At 37.9% G+C, this 15,822-nt stretch overlaps 1 protein-coding gene across 3 annotated transcripts in view; it reads left to right on the top strand.

Annotated features, from left to right (window-relative positions):
* BCAT1 (branched chain amino acid transaminase 1) overlaps nucleotides 1–10,565 on the top strand; it is a 106,731-nt gene extending 96,166 nt beyond the window's left edge. For all 3 annotated transcript variants that reach the window (XM_088025984.1, XM_028113287.2, XM_028113285.2), the window contains exon 11: nucleotides 4,311–10,565. In XM_088025984.1, coding sequence (XP_087882110.1) covers nucleotides 4,311–4,352 — 42 coding nt within the window. In that variant the 3' untranslated portion in view covers nucleotides 4,353–10,565. The remainder of the gene's footprint in view (nucleotides 1–4,310) is intronic.
* Nucleotides 10,566–15,822: the final 5,257 nt, after the last annotated feature.

The following is a 15,822-nucleotide window of genomic DNA, read 5'->3' as shown; positions in this document are numbered from 1 at the left end:
CTGGAATGATCACATATGGCCTTTAAATTGTATTTAATTAGTCACACACTTGTCTTTGTTCCAGGTGATTTGAATGTAAGGATTGGTTTATTCCCTTCTCGTAACCCCAATATTCCGTGCAGGGCCTGGTCTATAGTACGTACTCAGTGATGTTTCTTGCATAAATGAAAAAGGAATGAATAAGTGAGGGATATACCAGACAAATACTGAAGAACAGAAACGTGTTGCTCTTATATATTAACACATTCTGAGGAGAGGTGGGAGGAAGGTCTTGAATAACGTCAAATTACTTTGCAAGAAAACTTTCAGAGGACCTGATTTTTCACTTAAAAAGAAAAGTGAAATACACACACCAAGACTGCTATCAGGATCAGATAAAAGCTGGAATCCAGGTCTCAGATACCAGGACAGTATGTTTGTGTAAATAGCAGTGCTGCTGTTGAGGTTTTAGAAAGTGGGAAGTAGTGATTGCAGAGACTTGAGAGGTCTTAAGTAGGTTAGGGCAAGGAAATCCCAGTGAGCTAGGAGCAGGATCTGTATTGATTGCAGGCTACCAGATGTAATTTCTTTCAAAAATCTGTTTTCCCCACTAGCGGCTACAGCTTTGTGAGAATAAATGACCATTAGTGGTCTTGCATTTTTCTTGTTTTCAGTGGAACCACTTGATGGTTTTTAGTTACATAAGTTAAAGAGCCCCACCACTTTCCCCTGCTGATGTCCTGAGTTATCCTTCTCTTTGTGTGCATACTAAGTGAACATTGCCAGATTGCCTTGATGACACAGTCCCTTGACCAGCTTCCCAGCCCCTCCTTGTTCCCTAATACACACTTCTCCACGTTACAGGATTACAGAGCTTTGCAGGCCATTGAATAGGATTTAGAACAAGAATAACAAATTGTTACCTGGTGGACAGCACTGATTATATTTTTACTGGCATCATAGAGAGTAAGTGCATGACACGTAGATTGCCCTTTATGTTGCTAAGATCTTTCTACTGAAGGTAAAAGGCATTTTAGCAAAGGCCATGTAAAATTATTTGCCATATGTGCATTGAATGGGAAGTAATGAACTTGTCATTATTCGTGTTTTGGTATAGCGTTCTTCCTGGAATTCATGAAAGGTGAAATTTCTGCACATCACACTGTTAGGCTCAGAGTATCACACCACGGGCTCAGTCTGATCTGCCATGTTGCTTTAACTTCGTCTTTGATTCCAGCGAACAACATCAAGTCAATGTGACTTAGAGTGCACCTGCCAAAGGCTGAAGGTGTGGGCCTGCTGCTGTGGTTTTGTAATCACCCTGACGATGGGATAAGGACAGCCTCACCCAGGCAGACATTGTTCTTTCCCCTCCTCTGGACACCTGCTCCTGAGGAAAGAAGATAATTTCTTTTTCTACTAAAATTTCTATTTCTACTAAAATCTGTCATCTCTGCTTTTGAATTATTTTGCTTTGAAAAATTAAATCGAATTACCTATCATCCAAATGAAAAGTTTGATTGCTAACTGCCTAGGTGTAGGTATTATAAACGACCTGTATTATCACATCTCTTGGATGCATCTCAGAATGCTATAATTTTACATAAAAGCATAAATTACAGGATGTGAGGGGTAAATCTTAATATATATTATGCAGGTTCTTAGATGGCCTATGACTGTCATTGTAATCAAAATTGATTTTTGACTGTTTATAAAACTAAAACAACTAATTGGAAGCAAATTTACTTTAACTGATGAGATTCAAGATGAAATTATGGTGGGTGTGAATCACAATAATGTAGATCTGCTAAAATGTCAGTGTGATGACACTCAATTATTAATGGCGTAAGTGTCTAATGTATTAATGGGAATCCAGGCACAAGAAATAAAACACGTATTTTGATCTTAGCTTAAGTCATGTCGGCACCATACATAAATCAAGCAGAATTTGGGAATGTTTTATCCAGCATTCATCATGAATCAACAACTGTAGTTGTAGTGGGAAGCCACACTCTTTAGATAACTCTTTCTGATATGGATTCAGCAAGTCACTTATAGTCATTGGGCTTCCTTCATTCTCCTTTTTCTATAAACCTGAAGGTTGTAAGTAGACCCCTTCTTGGCTTCCAGTATTTTTTACCAATTTTGATAGATTCTGCTCTCTCAGGTCTTTAAAGCTCTTTAAGAGGAACACAGCACACGGACAGTGTAACATAGGAGAAATGGCATCAAACAGAGGCAAGAGCCCTGGGCTTATGATTTAAGAGTTTTCTAGAGCCTTAATGTCCTTATATGTAAAATGAGAAGCTTGGCTTACAAAGTTCATTGCTCTTCACACTTGCTTTTAAAAAAATTTTTTTTTTAAGATTTTATTCATTTGAGAGAAAGAGAGAGCACAAGCGGTTGAAATGGCAGGCAGAGGGAGAGGGAGAAGCAGGCCTCCCAATGAACAGGGAGCCCGATGAAGGGCTCGATCCCAGGACCCCGGGATCATGACCTGAGCCAAAGGCAGACGCTTAACCGACTGAGCCACCCAGGTGCCCCTTGATTTTTTTTTTTAAAGATTTTATTTTTATTTATTTGTGAGAGAGAAAGAGAGAGAGAAGAGTGTTGAGTGTGAGTGGGAGAGGAGCGGAGGGAGAGGGAAACACAGACTCCCGCACTGAACACAGAGCCTGACACGGGGCTCAATCCCACAACCCTGAGATCATGACCTGAGCCGAAATCAAGAGTCAGATACTTAACTGACTGAGCCACCCAGGCACCCCACACTTGATTTTGAAGGAGCAGAACTTTCTACAAAAGAAATCTTTCCTGGAATCCCAATATAGACAACCAATCAAAGTGGAATTGTTCTGGAGTAAAAATCCAGAGCCCCACTATTTGACTCATCCCCTGCATTTTATTTATTTATTTTTAAAGGTTTCACTTTCAAGTTATCTCTACAACCAACATGGGGCTTATGACCCCGAGATCAAGAGTCACATGCTCTACTGACTGAGCCAGGCGCCCTGAATCTCCTACATTTTAGATGATCATTAAAGTTCTTTCCAATTCAGAACTCTTATGTTTTATATGAATTTCAACTGAAGTTCTATTAGCACTGAAAGGCCAGTTCATGTGAAAAGGGGACATCATCTGAGTGATTTAGGCAAGCACATAGTGGCAGACATAATGGCATGCTGCTCTGGGTGGTAGAGGAGATATGTTCCAAGTCTGTCTCCACACACATGGCTATGTGAACACGTGGCAGGAATTTCAGATAGCAAAGAACATGTAATTTGGTGTGAGAGAGACCTTTGGCTAGAGTCTGGGCTCTACCATTTACTAATTGAGTAAGTTTTTTAATGTCCCTAATACAGTTTTCTCATCCATAAAATAAGATTGATAATGGCACCCACTATCTGGGGTTACCGTGAGGATAAATTTAGTAATGAGTCTGTAAAGCACTTGGCACCATGGCCTTAACATGCAGTACTTGCTCAAAGAGTGAGAGCTCATTTACACACAGAGATGTTTGTTAAATGAATGAATGAATGAATCAAAACTAGCTTTCTACTTCTGACATCTGGAATATCTTTATTTCATTTAATTCAGTTTTAAGTATGGAAATTCTGCTTTGTAAAAGCGAATCACTTGATGCAAATAAATTCTGATTATGATATAGTTCCATAACTTTTGAAAGAATAAGAAAAATTGGGATGCTAACATCACAGAACAACTTTAGAGAACAGAACTGCTGTTCAGAGCCACAGGGCTTGTCCATTTAATATTTTTGTCCACAAACACAAAACACTCCTGAGAAGGGGGCTTTTAGAGCAGTGACTCTCAACCTTAGCGTCACAATCACCCAGAAGTGTTGGTTGATGCATGGTTGCCTGGACCCATCCCCAGGCTTTCCTGATTCAGTGAAGTCTGAGCTAGGGCTTGAGAATTTGCATTTGAAACAAGTTGCCTAGTGATGCTGATGCTCCTGGTCTGGGGGATACACTTTGAACATCACTTCTTTAGAGTAAAGATGACAATAATTAAATTTAACTCAGTTACTTTATTTGGACAGCAGATGCTAAATATAGAATGGCAATAAAAAGGCATTACTTCAAGACTATACCAGCCATAAATTTGAGCTCAACCATAATTATGAAATTTGTGGTTCTTTCCAGGTATTTGATTCTTTCTCTCTAATCATATTTTTAATGTGAATATGCTTTTAATGTTCAAAACAGGAGCATACCTTTTGTACAATGTTGGTTGTATTACTGAGTTTAGAAAAGATTCCTCCACTGTTAGGTTTTGCACTTAAATATGTTTTCTTGCTTTTTTTGTTGTAGTATGGAAAAGAAGAGAGCGACTGGACAATCATAGTGTCCTGAATGGAAAATACAGGATATCACCTGTGTGCTGTTGAGACAGACCGTTGCGGTTGAATTATGATAGATTTCTTTGGCTACCTGTTTTTAGTTGTGCATAATGTAGTTTGTATTATCAGTGTTACTGGGGTGATTGTTTCTTCATGCCAGAGAAAATGAATTGCAATCAAGTGCTATTTTGTAAACTTGGTAGTAGAAGCTTACTTTACCTTCTCTTGGAAAGATGATCATGTAAGCCATATAGCATAGAATTTTCCTCAATAATCTTAGTGCCTCCCTTAATACTTTACTCAGATACAGAAGTGTTTGTTTATTCCTTAGCTTAAGTTATAGTCTCCTCAACCAAATGAGTTTGTGTTTGAAAACTGATCTGGGTAAATTTCATAGGTAACATTTCCTGTGATGTACCTTCATCTTCAGAAAATAGTTGGATTTTGTTTGTTTTTTTATAATTAAGCCTTTCAAAAACTGGTTTTCTTCCCTTCACTTTTTTTTTTGCAGCCCCCCCCATGTCCATCTTAAGGTAAATCTCTCCCCTTCTTCCTGTTGTTGTCACAGCCTGCTCCAAGTTCTCCTTGTGCATCAGCAAGACCTGTGCACATTTCCACCATTGTCCTTTCTGCAGTGTATTGTATTTGGCTGTTTGTCAGGCCCTAATACAAGACTGAAGGTCTTGTGCCTTAGACATCTTTGTAGCCCCCTGCCTGGCACATAAGAGATACTCATTAAATAATGAATGATCGATCATTTAGCTTCTATAGAAGTGTACCACCTTTGTTTCTATATTATGAAACCTCTTTATTAGAATTTGTGGTTGATTCTGACATTGTGCACATGTACCTCATATTGTCTTAATTTTCCAGGGACTGCTAAGTCATTAGAGATACTCAAAGGCATAGCTTGTTGGAGGGATTATTTTGTATTTAAAGACCGTCTTGGAATTGAAATAACGGCTCTAGTGAGGTCGTGATATCATACCAACCAAATGGAAATGACATTTGTTAAGTGTTAAATACAAAATAAATCCTCATATCTAGCTTTTTGGTAGAAAGCAAAGGGGTATACTTTGCTTTTGTAGGTGTTCATTTCTTTTGAATGTGGATTGGATGATCACGTGGTTAGGATACAGGGAGAGCAATTCTAGATGTTATTTTCCTCATTTAGGAGCTGTGAGTTAAAATTGAATCCTGGTTTATCTAGGGGAAAGTCAGATCTTGCTAGAAAACATTTACCCTTGGAAGGTCAACTCTCAGACATTATATTTTGGTTTCCCTCAGTTCTAATAACTTTCATCTTGCTGATCATATTTCATTCTCTTTTCAGAGCAAGGAAAAAAATTTCTAAAAGTTTGATGTGTTAGAAAAATTTCCTTAAGGCATTTAGCAGCACATAGCAAATGGGGCTTTGATTCTTTTCCAAGACTTTTGACCATAGGGTCCTTTTAGATAGGGATGGTAAAATGAAAATTAGGGAAGTATAAGATGAAAAGGAATAGTAAAAATATCTCTTAGGGGGCTTTTAATTGGTGATCTGAAGTCTTGGAAGAGTCTGTTCTTTTCAGGCCTCAAGTACTTTAACTGTCCTCTACACACATTCACCAAGTAGTATTCTAAGGGTGTGCATTTGCCTTGGCTAAATCCCGTGACCTCGTTTTTAATATAGTAGTCTAGAAAAGACTTAAAGGTAATTCCAATCTGTCAAGTAGCACTTAATAACTAGACTCACATTTCTATGAGAAACGGAAATCATTTGTTTGCCATAAATACATTTTATACTTTGCATCTCTAAATTTAGTATGGCAACACATGTCCGTTGTAGAAGTTAGAGAACAATATGTCTTGACATTATGTCTCTATGATTTCTTTGATCAAATCTTAAGAGCATTTTAAGCCCTTTCTACCAGATGGAGTGAAAACTAAGGATATACATTTTAAAAAACTGGAGGTCTCCTAAAACAGAGAACACAGTCTGCCATTCTCTTTTAAGTAATAAGACAGAAAATTGACCTTGACACTAACTTGTTAAATAGATTTAAAAGGAACATCTGCACATCTTTTTTCCTTGTGCACTATTTGTTTAATTGCAGTGGATTAATACAGCAAGAGTGACACATTATAACTAGGCAATTATCCATTCTTCAAGACTTAGTTATCCTAACACTAATTGATCATTTATGGCGTAAGATAGTCTAGCATTAGGAACATGTGAGGCTAATCTGCTCAAAAGGATCAACAAATTAATATTGTTGCTGATATTTGCATAATTGGCTGCAATTATTTAATGTTTAATTGGGTTGATCAAATGAGATTCAACAATTCACATGTGCATGAATATAAACAGAACTGGTGGCACTTAGAATGATAATGATTAACTTATTTTGCATGTTCTCTTCCTCCCACTTTTTTTTTCAGTTTTTACATTTCAGACCAAGTTTGTCAGCTTTTTCCTAAACACATGGGTAGAAACCAGGATTTTTAAAATCAAGTGTTCAGACATAAACAAAACTTGGGCATTTCCTAAAGATATTGGCTATTAGAAATTTTCTCGGTTACAGTCATTTATTAAGGATTCCATTCATGATGTCCCAAAAGAAGCATCAGCTGCAGGAGTGTACAGCATATTCTCTAGGACCTGCAACTGGCAGGAATGAATACACTAATACCTGTTTTTACCTTTGCTTTCAAAAGTACAAAGGAAGAGTGAAAGGGAAAGAGAAATAAGGGAAGAGAAAAATTGTTAGGGAATCATGGTTTTTTTTTTCTACTTGGTAAATACTCTCTATTCTTTTCTCAAAATATTACCATAAGGAAAAAAAAAAAGGTCACCGACGGTAGCAGCAAGAAAGCACAGCGTAACACCACCTACATGACATGCAGGGTCAGCCCTCCTGGAGTTAGGGGAAGCCTACGTTAGACGCCATAGGTTAAAATTCTTCATCATATCCAGTTTATTGCTTGATGTAATTGTACCTAAACAAGGGGTCTTGCTTTCCTCGCATCAGCAGTCTTAAAAGCTTGAGGCAATTAATGAGTATATCTTGGTCAAAAGAATTGTAGGAGCCTTTTTACTAAGGTGGTAGAATCAGCTCCCTCTACTTTAGGGACATTGTGCTATAAAATCAGCTGCCAGTAAGTTTACTTATTCTCCCCTTTCCCACTCAGAGCTCAGTCACTGTATTCTTTTTCTTTAAAAAAGTTCCTGTTTAAAAAAGTGTATGTTCAGTTTATCATAATGATTGGGAAAATATATTTTAAGCAGAAAATGACAACACTTGTTCACTTTATCTTTTCTAAAATATTTAGGGCAATCAGTTTTCATCAGATGGACTAAAAGCAAAGGGCTTGGGGTTAGAGAACCATTGTAAGGATTCCCTATTTCATGTTCTGATGCTAAATGTGATCCAAGAATTCTTTGTGATGTGGATTTCTTATGTGGATATGCAGAAACTTAGGTTATAAATAGTAATGCTCACAAATAGTTTTAGTGGACACTTTATAACACCTGTCACTTTGTTTTACCACAAGTAGGATTTGTTCACCTCTTTTCCAGATGTCTCCCCCCAAGGGAGACAAAGAGTACCAGCTTTTTGATAAGCATTACCTATGACAAAGGTCATAAAGATTATAGTTCCCTTTGTCATTTAATTTGATAAATGTTGAGTACCCACAAATTTGTATCTAACATAACTAGCAGTAGGGATTAGGAAGTTAGTTTTAGAAAATAAATAGTACATAGACATTATATTCATGGAGTTGATACTCTACTATGTAAGCAAATTTTTAGATAAAAAGGGAAATATTTAATGTAATTAGATGATGAGATCTGACAGCGAGAACACATCTCTTATCAAAAAGTCACAATGAATATTGTCATCTCATTTTTTAAAGGAAATTTGTCCCTTTTTTCATTCCTTCCGTCTAGTGCAAAACTACTCAGTGGGGTTAGCATTTAGAGGTTATTCAGCCACTGTCTACATGGTGTGAATTCCCTCTTGGTTTACCGCTTACTGCCAACCTACCTAGTGTACTTGTTAACTACATCCTTTGGAGCAATGTTAACTTGTCATGGTTCATCTAACAAAAGATCACCTTAAATTACAGCATCCTTGCTGATCTTAAACTCAAAGTCAGGTATTATTGAAATAAAATGTTCTTAGGGTACATTTTTCTGGAAAATATAATAAATCAAACTGTTTAGAGTGTTAGCTTGAAAATGATGGATCCAGCTACTCAGAAAAATCAGATGGAAGACATATAACAATGATTTTTCATGGTTTGAGGTTTTGAAAGAAAGGCCATTTAAAGTATTGCAATGAGATTATCGTATTCATCATTGCCAAAACACATTTTAAATAATTCAAAGGTAGAAGAAAGTGATTTTTCTCTTCAACATACATACTCTATGACAAGACTTCTCAGATATTAATTTGGGGGGCTTGATAAAAAAAAGTCAACAGGATATAATAGCATTTGTGGGTAAATAATTCCCTGGGATCAGATATAAGTAAATATATTTGCTTTAGTGAATGGTAAAGGCATGAAATTCGGTATTAGAAATGAAGCAGTCTTTAAAACCTGCTGCATACAGTGACTGAAGTCTTAAGTAATTGTATTCTGTCTGGAGCTATATTTTTCATAGCACTGTAGACCCTACTAATAAGGTCTGAAACTTGAGTTGCATAATGTCCAACTTACAGAATCCACTGCTGGGATGGTAAGAATTGACGATACGCGGTGGTATGAGAATGAATTGAAATACAGTTTCATTGACAGATTTCTCTGCACACCCACTTCACAATGGCTAGGTTTCTTGTTGCCCATTATTAAATTATGGGGAAAGAAACTTTTAATTAGAGATGTCAGAAGAAGAACAACTGAAGGTAGAGGAAGGAATAGAGGGAAAAAATCAAATTTGCTTCTGTATTGTCCAGAGAAGTCTTTTCCTTATTCTGCCAGCCATAGGCACCATTAGCTTTCAACATAGGTACCAAACACAAATAGTGCCAATTAGGAAGGGGCTAAATAGAGTGGTCAGTTCATCAGACATTAGAATTCAGCTTTGATCTTGAGGTAATAATCTGATAGTCTTGTTACATGGAAAACACTTTACTACGAATTTAGGTAAGACTTTATTTTATAATTGCAATAGTCTGTAAGGTCTATTGTGTCATTTCTTCAACCATTTAAGATTTGTGAAGCTTCTTGAGGCTGAAAAAATAAGTGATGAAGAGTAGATTGTGACTTTTGCCCCACCCCATCCCCCCTTAGAAAAACAATTTACCACCATCCCCTTTTCCTTGGTGAAGGTTAACTGATTTGGAAATTAGTTGAATATTGACATTTAGTCTTAAACTAAAATCATGCTGCAGTTTCCCCAAGTTGATTTCACAGTGGTCATTAAAGTCATCCTCAGGGTTAGTGCGGGAATGCAAATATCTGCCTCAATTTTTACTTCATTGATAAGTTTTTGAAGAGTGCAGGAATTCTCTCAAGTGTATGGCTATAAGTAGATTTTGAATGAGGTCTTAGAAATAAGCTAGCTAATCTGTAAGTATCTATAAATTCTGCAGATGTTTCCCTGGTGACTTCTGAGAATGAATGATGGTTCTGTAGTGGACTCAAGTAGCTAATAAACAGAGCCTAACCCACTGTTGTGAAGAATTTGCACTTACTTGGTAATGGTGGCTGAGAGAAAATAAGTAGTTTGGGGAAGCAGTTTTTAAATCAGAGTTTACAGACAGAAACCGGAGAATATCAGCTTAACTATGGAATTTTTAGAATGTGTTCTCTTGCATCTAAATCTAATTGCAATGAAAAAGCCCAGCCATTGAGTCTCTCAAATTTCTCTAGTTGTGTAGTAATTCTTGAAATTCTCTTTAGGAAAAATCAAGTAGAAACACTTTGTAAATAAGTCTTGGCCTTCTGGAAAAGTTGTTTACAGGTTATGTGAAAGGATTCAAGATCATTGAAAGTGTAGTGGAAATGTGGAGAACAACGTGGGTAAAGGAAACTACCTCACTCTTTGAAGGTTTTGTAGAAGCACAATTAAACCTCCTAAAATGGCTTTGTCACAGATGAACCTTCTGTTGTGAAAGAACTCTATATTTGTAGTGTCTAAAGGACCTGGAATAATTGTATTTTGCCGGCAATAGACACATTCTTTATTGTTTGCAGATTCCTCATCAAATCTTTATGCACTTGTTTCTGTCATCAATAAAACAACTCAAAAGAATCCTGTTTGTGTAGTCTCTTGAAATCGGCATTTGTTGGATGCATGAAATACAACGTTTAATTGCCATTTTCATGGTGTTCCAAGGCTTTTGGTCATAGGATGTAAAGGTAGTGTATTTTTTAAACCAAAATGACATTGGGAGCAGGAGAAGAATTGAGCACACCAGAAAGACCCGAAACCATACACCTGGATAGAATCTAAATAGATCTATTTTCAAACATTTGGATATAAATACAGTGGGCTTTTAAGAATTGTCCTTTCCTCTGAGTATGGATCTGTCTTCAGTAAAATTTAGCTTTGTCTTAAATTTCACACAGAATAAGGGGAATAGATTGCTTCTTCCTACTCACTGCCCTAATGAATCTACCTCACTGATACAATACACCCGTAAGGGGCTAACTAGCTTTAGAATTAAAAACCCAATATAAAGTGAAAGGCATTCCATCGAAACTCAGAGAACATCAATGATGTGTCCTTTTGGTCAAACCAGACCTTGTATAAACGGCCCTCGTATGCACATATCTGAGAGAATGAAGCCAAATGCACTCTGAGGGTCACATATATTCATTTTCTTGTCATTTGTCCCAGTGATTGCCAAGTACAGCAAAACCCAACGTTTTTCATCAAGTTACTATAAACTGACTTAAAAGTGTCAAAGTGCTCAGTGACCCTCTTCTCCCAACCCTGTCAACCTGTGAAAATATTAGCCTTTACCAAGGCGTTACGTGCAGAGTTTGGAAGGTCCAGGTGAAGGTTATTAGTCAAGTTCTCTTACAGCATCAATGCTCAAATCCCACAAGAGTGACAAAGATAGACCTGTCATTCCTGAGGGTGATGACATACATTCACTGGAGCTTATATGATTTATCAGTTGAGACAGCAGTCTCCTTCAGGGGAGAAAGTGTCTCTTCGACATCAGTTTACTAACAAGCCAAAAAAAAAAAAAAAAAGCCTTGGAGGAACGGGGAATTTTCAATCTTTATAATTATTTTTCTGCTAAGCTGATTCAATTTGATTGTAAGCATATTTTTAAAATCAAGAATCTGATTCCACAACATGGCATATCATAGTTGCCTTCCACCATGATAACTTACCTTTAGATGAAATGTTCTATCGTAGCCTGACTTTATTTATAATGGTGATGACTTGCAGGATCACATTCTTGTAACCAAAAAAACCCACAGCCATGATGTAGATGCTTCTTATGTGTATGTAGAACAATCACTGGGCTTAATTCTCTAGTCATGTCTGTATGCAACAGGGACAGTATTGACTGAAATCCATGGTCATTCTCTCCAAAGTCACTAAGTCTCTGTGGTTATACTACGTGGATAGGATTTTTGAAAAATCTATGAGAGTAACTCATAAAAAAATTTTAGGGTTACAAGAATCAGGCAGAAAGTATCCCAAGTGTAGTGTAGCTATTTTTAAACTGAACTGATTCAAGGGAGAAGAGGCAATTAAACTGCATTTGTTTTATTTTTTATTTTTAAAGATTATTTACGTGAGAGAGAGCGTGAGTAGGGGTAAGGGGAGAGGGAGAATCTCATACAGACTCCCCGCTGAGCACAGAGCCTGACTTGGGGCTCGATCCCAGCAGCCTGGGATCATGACCTGAGCCAAAACCCAGAGTTGGACACTCAACTGACTAAGCCACCCAAGTTCCCCTAACCTGCATTTGTTTTAAAGATATCTACAATAATCTAGTAAACATTTCTTAATATTCATGATAATGATAAACAGAGGTGGTAGATACTTTTAATCTCTGGCTTCTTTCAAACCATGGCTGGAGGTAACAAAACCTCTTTCTTTTTTTTTTTTTTTAAGGTTTTATTTATTTGACGGGAGAGAGAGCACAAGGAGGGAGAGAGACAGGGAGAGGGAGAAGCTCAGCAGGGAGCCCAACATGGGGCTCGATCCCAGGACCCTGGGATCATGACCTAAGCCAAAGGCAGATGCCCAACGGACTGAGTCACCCAGGCTCCCCACAAAACCTTTTTCTTAATATACAGATTGCTTAATAATTAAGAGAATGGTTAAGGGCCATCAACTGACCCTGTGATTTTAAACCAGTTACTTAAATTCATGAAAAAAAAAATGTAGATCATAGTAGCAGCCTCATGGGTTATAAGGATTAATGAGTTAATGTTATAAAGAGTTTATAACAGTTCATGTGTAAAGTGTGAGCTAATGGAATTTTACTAAAAATAGATGAATGAACCCAAAGACAGAGAGGAGCTAATAGATACTTCACAAAAATGTACAAAGAGGTGCGGTGATCAGTTCTTCCTTCCATGCCTGGGGGAGGTGGTGAAAGTTCCTAGCTCCAGACCAGTGGCACAGGACTAGAGGTGTAATCTAGCTTCCCCAGGCTGCTTAGGGTGAGTTAGAAATGTGTGATCTAGTCAAGCCTGGAGGTAAAATCCAGGGCTAGACCAAGCAATGATTGATAAAAAAATTGAGAAGTATTTAGATGGTTTTAGTTTTTAGAAGTAAAGTTTAGTTCAGTGTTCTATACGAATACAACTATGATGGTTAATTTTATGTGTCAACTTGACTAAGCTATCATGCCTGATTATTTGGCCAAACACCAGCCTAGATGTTGCTGGGCAGAAGATATTTTTCAGATGTGATTAACATCTAAACTGGTAAAATTTGAGTAAAGTAGAATACTCTCCACCATGTGGGTGGGTCTCATCCATTTGGAAAGCCTTACAAGCAAACATAGGTTTCCCAAAGAAGAAGGAATTCAGTCTTAAGACTGCAACATAGAAACCGTGCCTGAGTCACCAGCCTGACTGGTCTGCCGTGCTGATTTCAGACTCAAGACGGAAACAATGACTCTTACCTGAGTTTTCTCCCTAACAGCTTGTCCTACAGATTTTTGACTTGCCAGACCCCACAACTGCTTGAGCCAATTCCTTAAAATAAATAGCTCATGAGATACATATCTCTTAAAATATATAATATATATTGCATATTATACATATATATTATACAGGTTCTCTCTCTCTCTCTCTATATATATATATATTGGTTCTGATTCTCTATAGAACCCTGAATAATATAAAACAAATAACATTCTTAGAGTTTCCTCTTTTTTGTGTGTATGTCATTTATTTGAGGGAGGGAGAGTGAGAGAGAGCATGAGCAGGGGCAGGGGCAGAGGGACAAGCAGACTCCTTGCTCATCGAGGATTCTGTCACAGGGCTCAATCCCAGGACCCCGAGATCATGACCTGAGCCTAAGTCTGACGCTTAACCGACTGAGCCACCCAGGCACCCCTAGAAGCTTCCTCTTCTAAGAAAGAAAATCATGTGTCATATTTTTCCCTTTTGACTCAGGTATCTAATCTAAGGCATGCCTAGCATTCAGAAAATTGTTAATTGCGTGAGGCATCAACATTAGCCTGCTCTAATTGCAAACAGTGCTTAGGAGAAAGTAAGAATTTCAGGACAGCAATGTTGCACAACACGAACCAACTAAATGAAGGCAGATATCACAAGTGAAATTTCAGATACCAGTGAGGGAAGTATTTGAGTGTTTGGCCATCAAATGCCCCATAAAATATTGTTAGCTTAGGGTTTCTGGCCTGAATCTATGCCCTGAGAATGCAATGTGGCCAAAAGTAGATGGAAAGAATTCCCTCTCTGGTATAATTGAAGGATGGGGTTATTTTGACAGGTAAACGGCCTTCTCATGATAGAAATCAGCTTCATGGATTTTCTAGATGTATGACTACAGCGATCATCACAAGAGCCATCTGGACCCTGCTGACTTCACACAGCATGACAACCAGGTTCAACCCAATACTTACTGATGCTTTCACTACCGTGCTTAATTTAAGAGTCATCTTTTATAGTTATTTGGACTTTTATTTACCTATCTTCCCAATATATTTAAGTTATATTTTGCAAGACAGTTTCTGTAAACCCCTGAATAAAGAGAATAAATAGGTCTGCTTCTCCAGTGAGATTTGACAAGGCAATTTAAAAGGCAATAAGAAGCCAAATGTGGTTAAGTGATGGGGGCAGAGATCATCCAAAATAGCTCCTCACCAGTTTGGTTGTTCTCACAGAGGAGAAGGTGATTTCATATTTCGTATGAGAAGGAACAGTATTTTTCTTGGACTTTAGTCATAATCTTGAGGTTAATGTTTGCATTTTTTACAAGGGTATCGCCACCCTCCAACCTCCAAGTCTAAAGCAAAACTTTCTTTAATGGCAATAGTCCTCCTCGTCCTGATACTATTTAACAATTATTCTTGCTAATCATTTGAATGCATAGCCTTTAGTCAAGTGTATGAAGGCCACAGACAGCTCTGCATTTAAGCTTCCCCTTTCATCTAGGTGGCTTTGAGAATTTGTAATTATTTATGCCAATGTTTGCCTCTCCCACTTGACTAGTAACTCTTCAAAGGATTACAACACATTATCCTATCTTCCCAGAGAAAAAAATCTTTAATCATACATAAGCAGTATGTACTAAGCACCTTGCTTAGTGCCTAGCATCCAGTAGGCAGCTTCACACCTTCCTTTCTCAAAGCACCGCTTAGCTCCAAGTATTGAAGACTTCTTGTCTGAAGGCTAAATCTTACCCAATTCCTGAGGTCACTGGGAATAGGTGTGATAGTGCATTAACAGCTGAGGTTCAGAGGCATGAAATTAGCTTTGCTGCCCTAATCCCAGCATCAGGTGTCTCTTGGATGAGCCCCTGATCCCACCCAACTTTCTTCCTAACTCTCAACGTGCATGTCCATTCATTCTGATTAACCGGATTTCTGCCCTGGTATAGTTCTTCTCTGTGGTAGTTATGCTGCTTACAAGGCCTCAGCCTGTTTGACCGGGCCCAGCTACCATCTCAAGCCTGGACTTTGTCTCTTCCCATCCCAACACACACGAATCCAGTTTTGATAGAGATTGACACCTTTGGAACAAAATCACTGCCTCTTGGCTCAATTATGGTTATTGCTGGACCCTGTCAACCAGACTAACTCTTTGTTATGAAAAATGGCCTTGATTAGCCCTGAGTTTGCCATAACCCCTTGGGCATGGTGATTTGGGCTGATCCCTACTTCCTCCACAGGCTAGAGGCTTGCCTGGCACTGCTTTGTCTGCCAGCTTGCTCTTGAGGTCTCAACTTGCAAAAGCTCCCTTCTTGCCCTGAAGAGACATAACCATTTAGCATTGAAAATCATCCTAGCTTCCTGTTGCCTGGGCTTAATTTAATCTAATTTAATTTA

Source organism: Eumetopias jubatus, unplaced genomic scaffold, assembly GCF_037043125.1.
Source record: "Eumetopias jubatus isolate StellerSeaLion01/CBP00866 unplaced genomic scaffold, mEumJub1_p1.0 scaffold_8, whole genome shotgun sequence".
NCBI classification, from domain to species: Eukaryota; Metazoa; Chordata; class Mammalia; order Carnivora; family Otariidae; genus Eumetopias; species Eumetopias jubatus.
The sequence above is the reverse complement of the archived record's forward strand: the minus strand, read 5'-3'. Positions and strand labels throughout refer to the sequence as shown.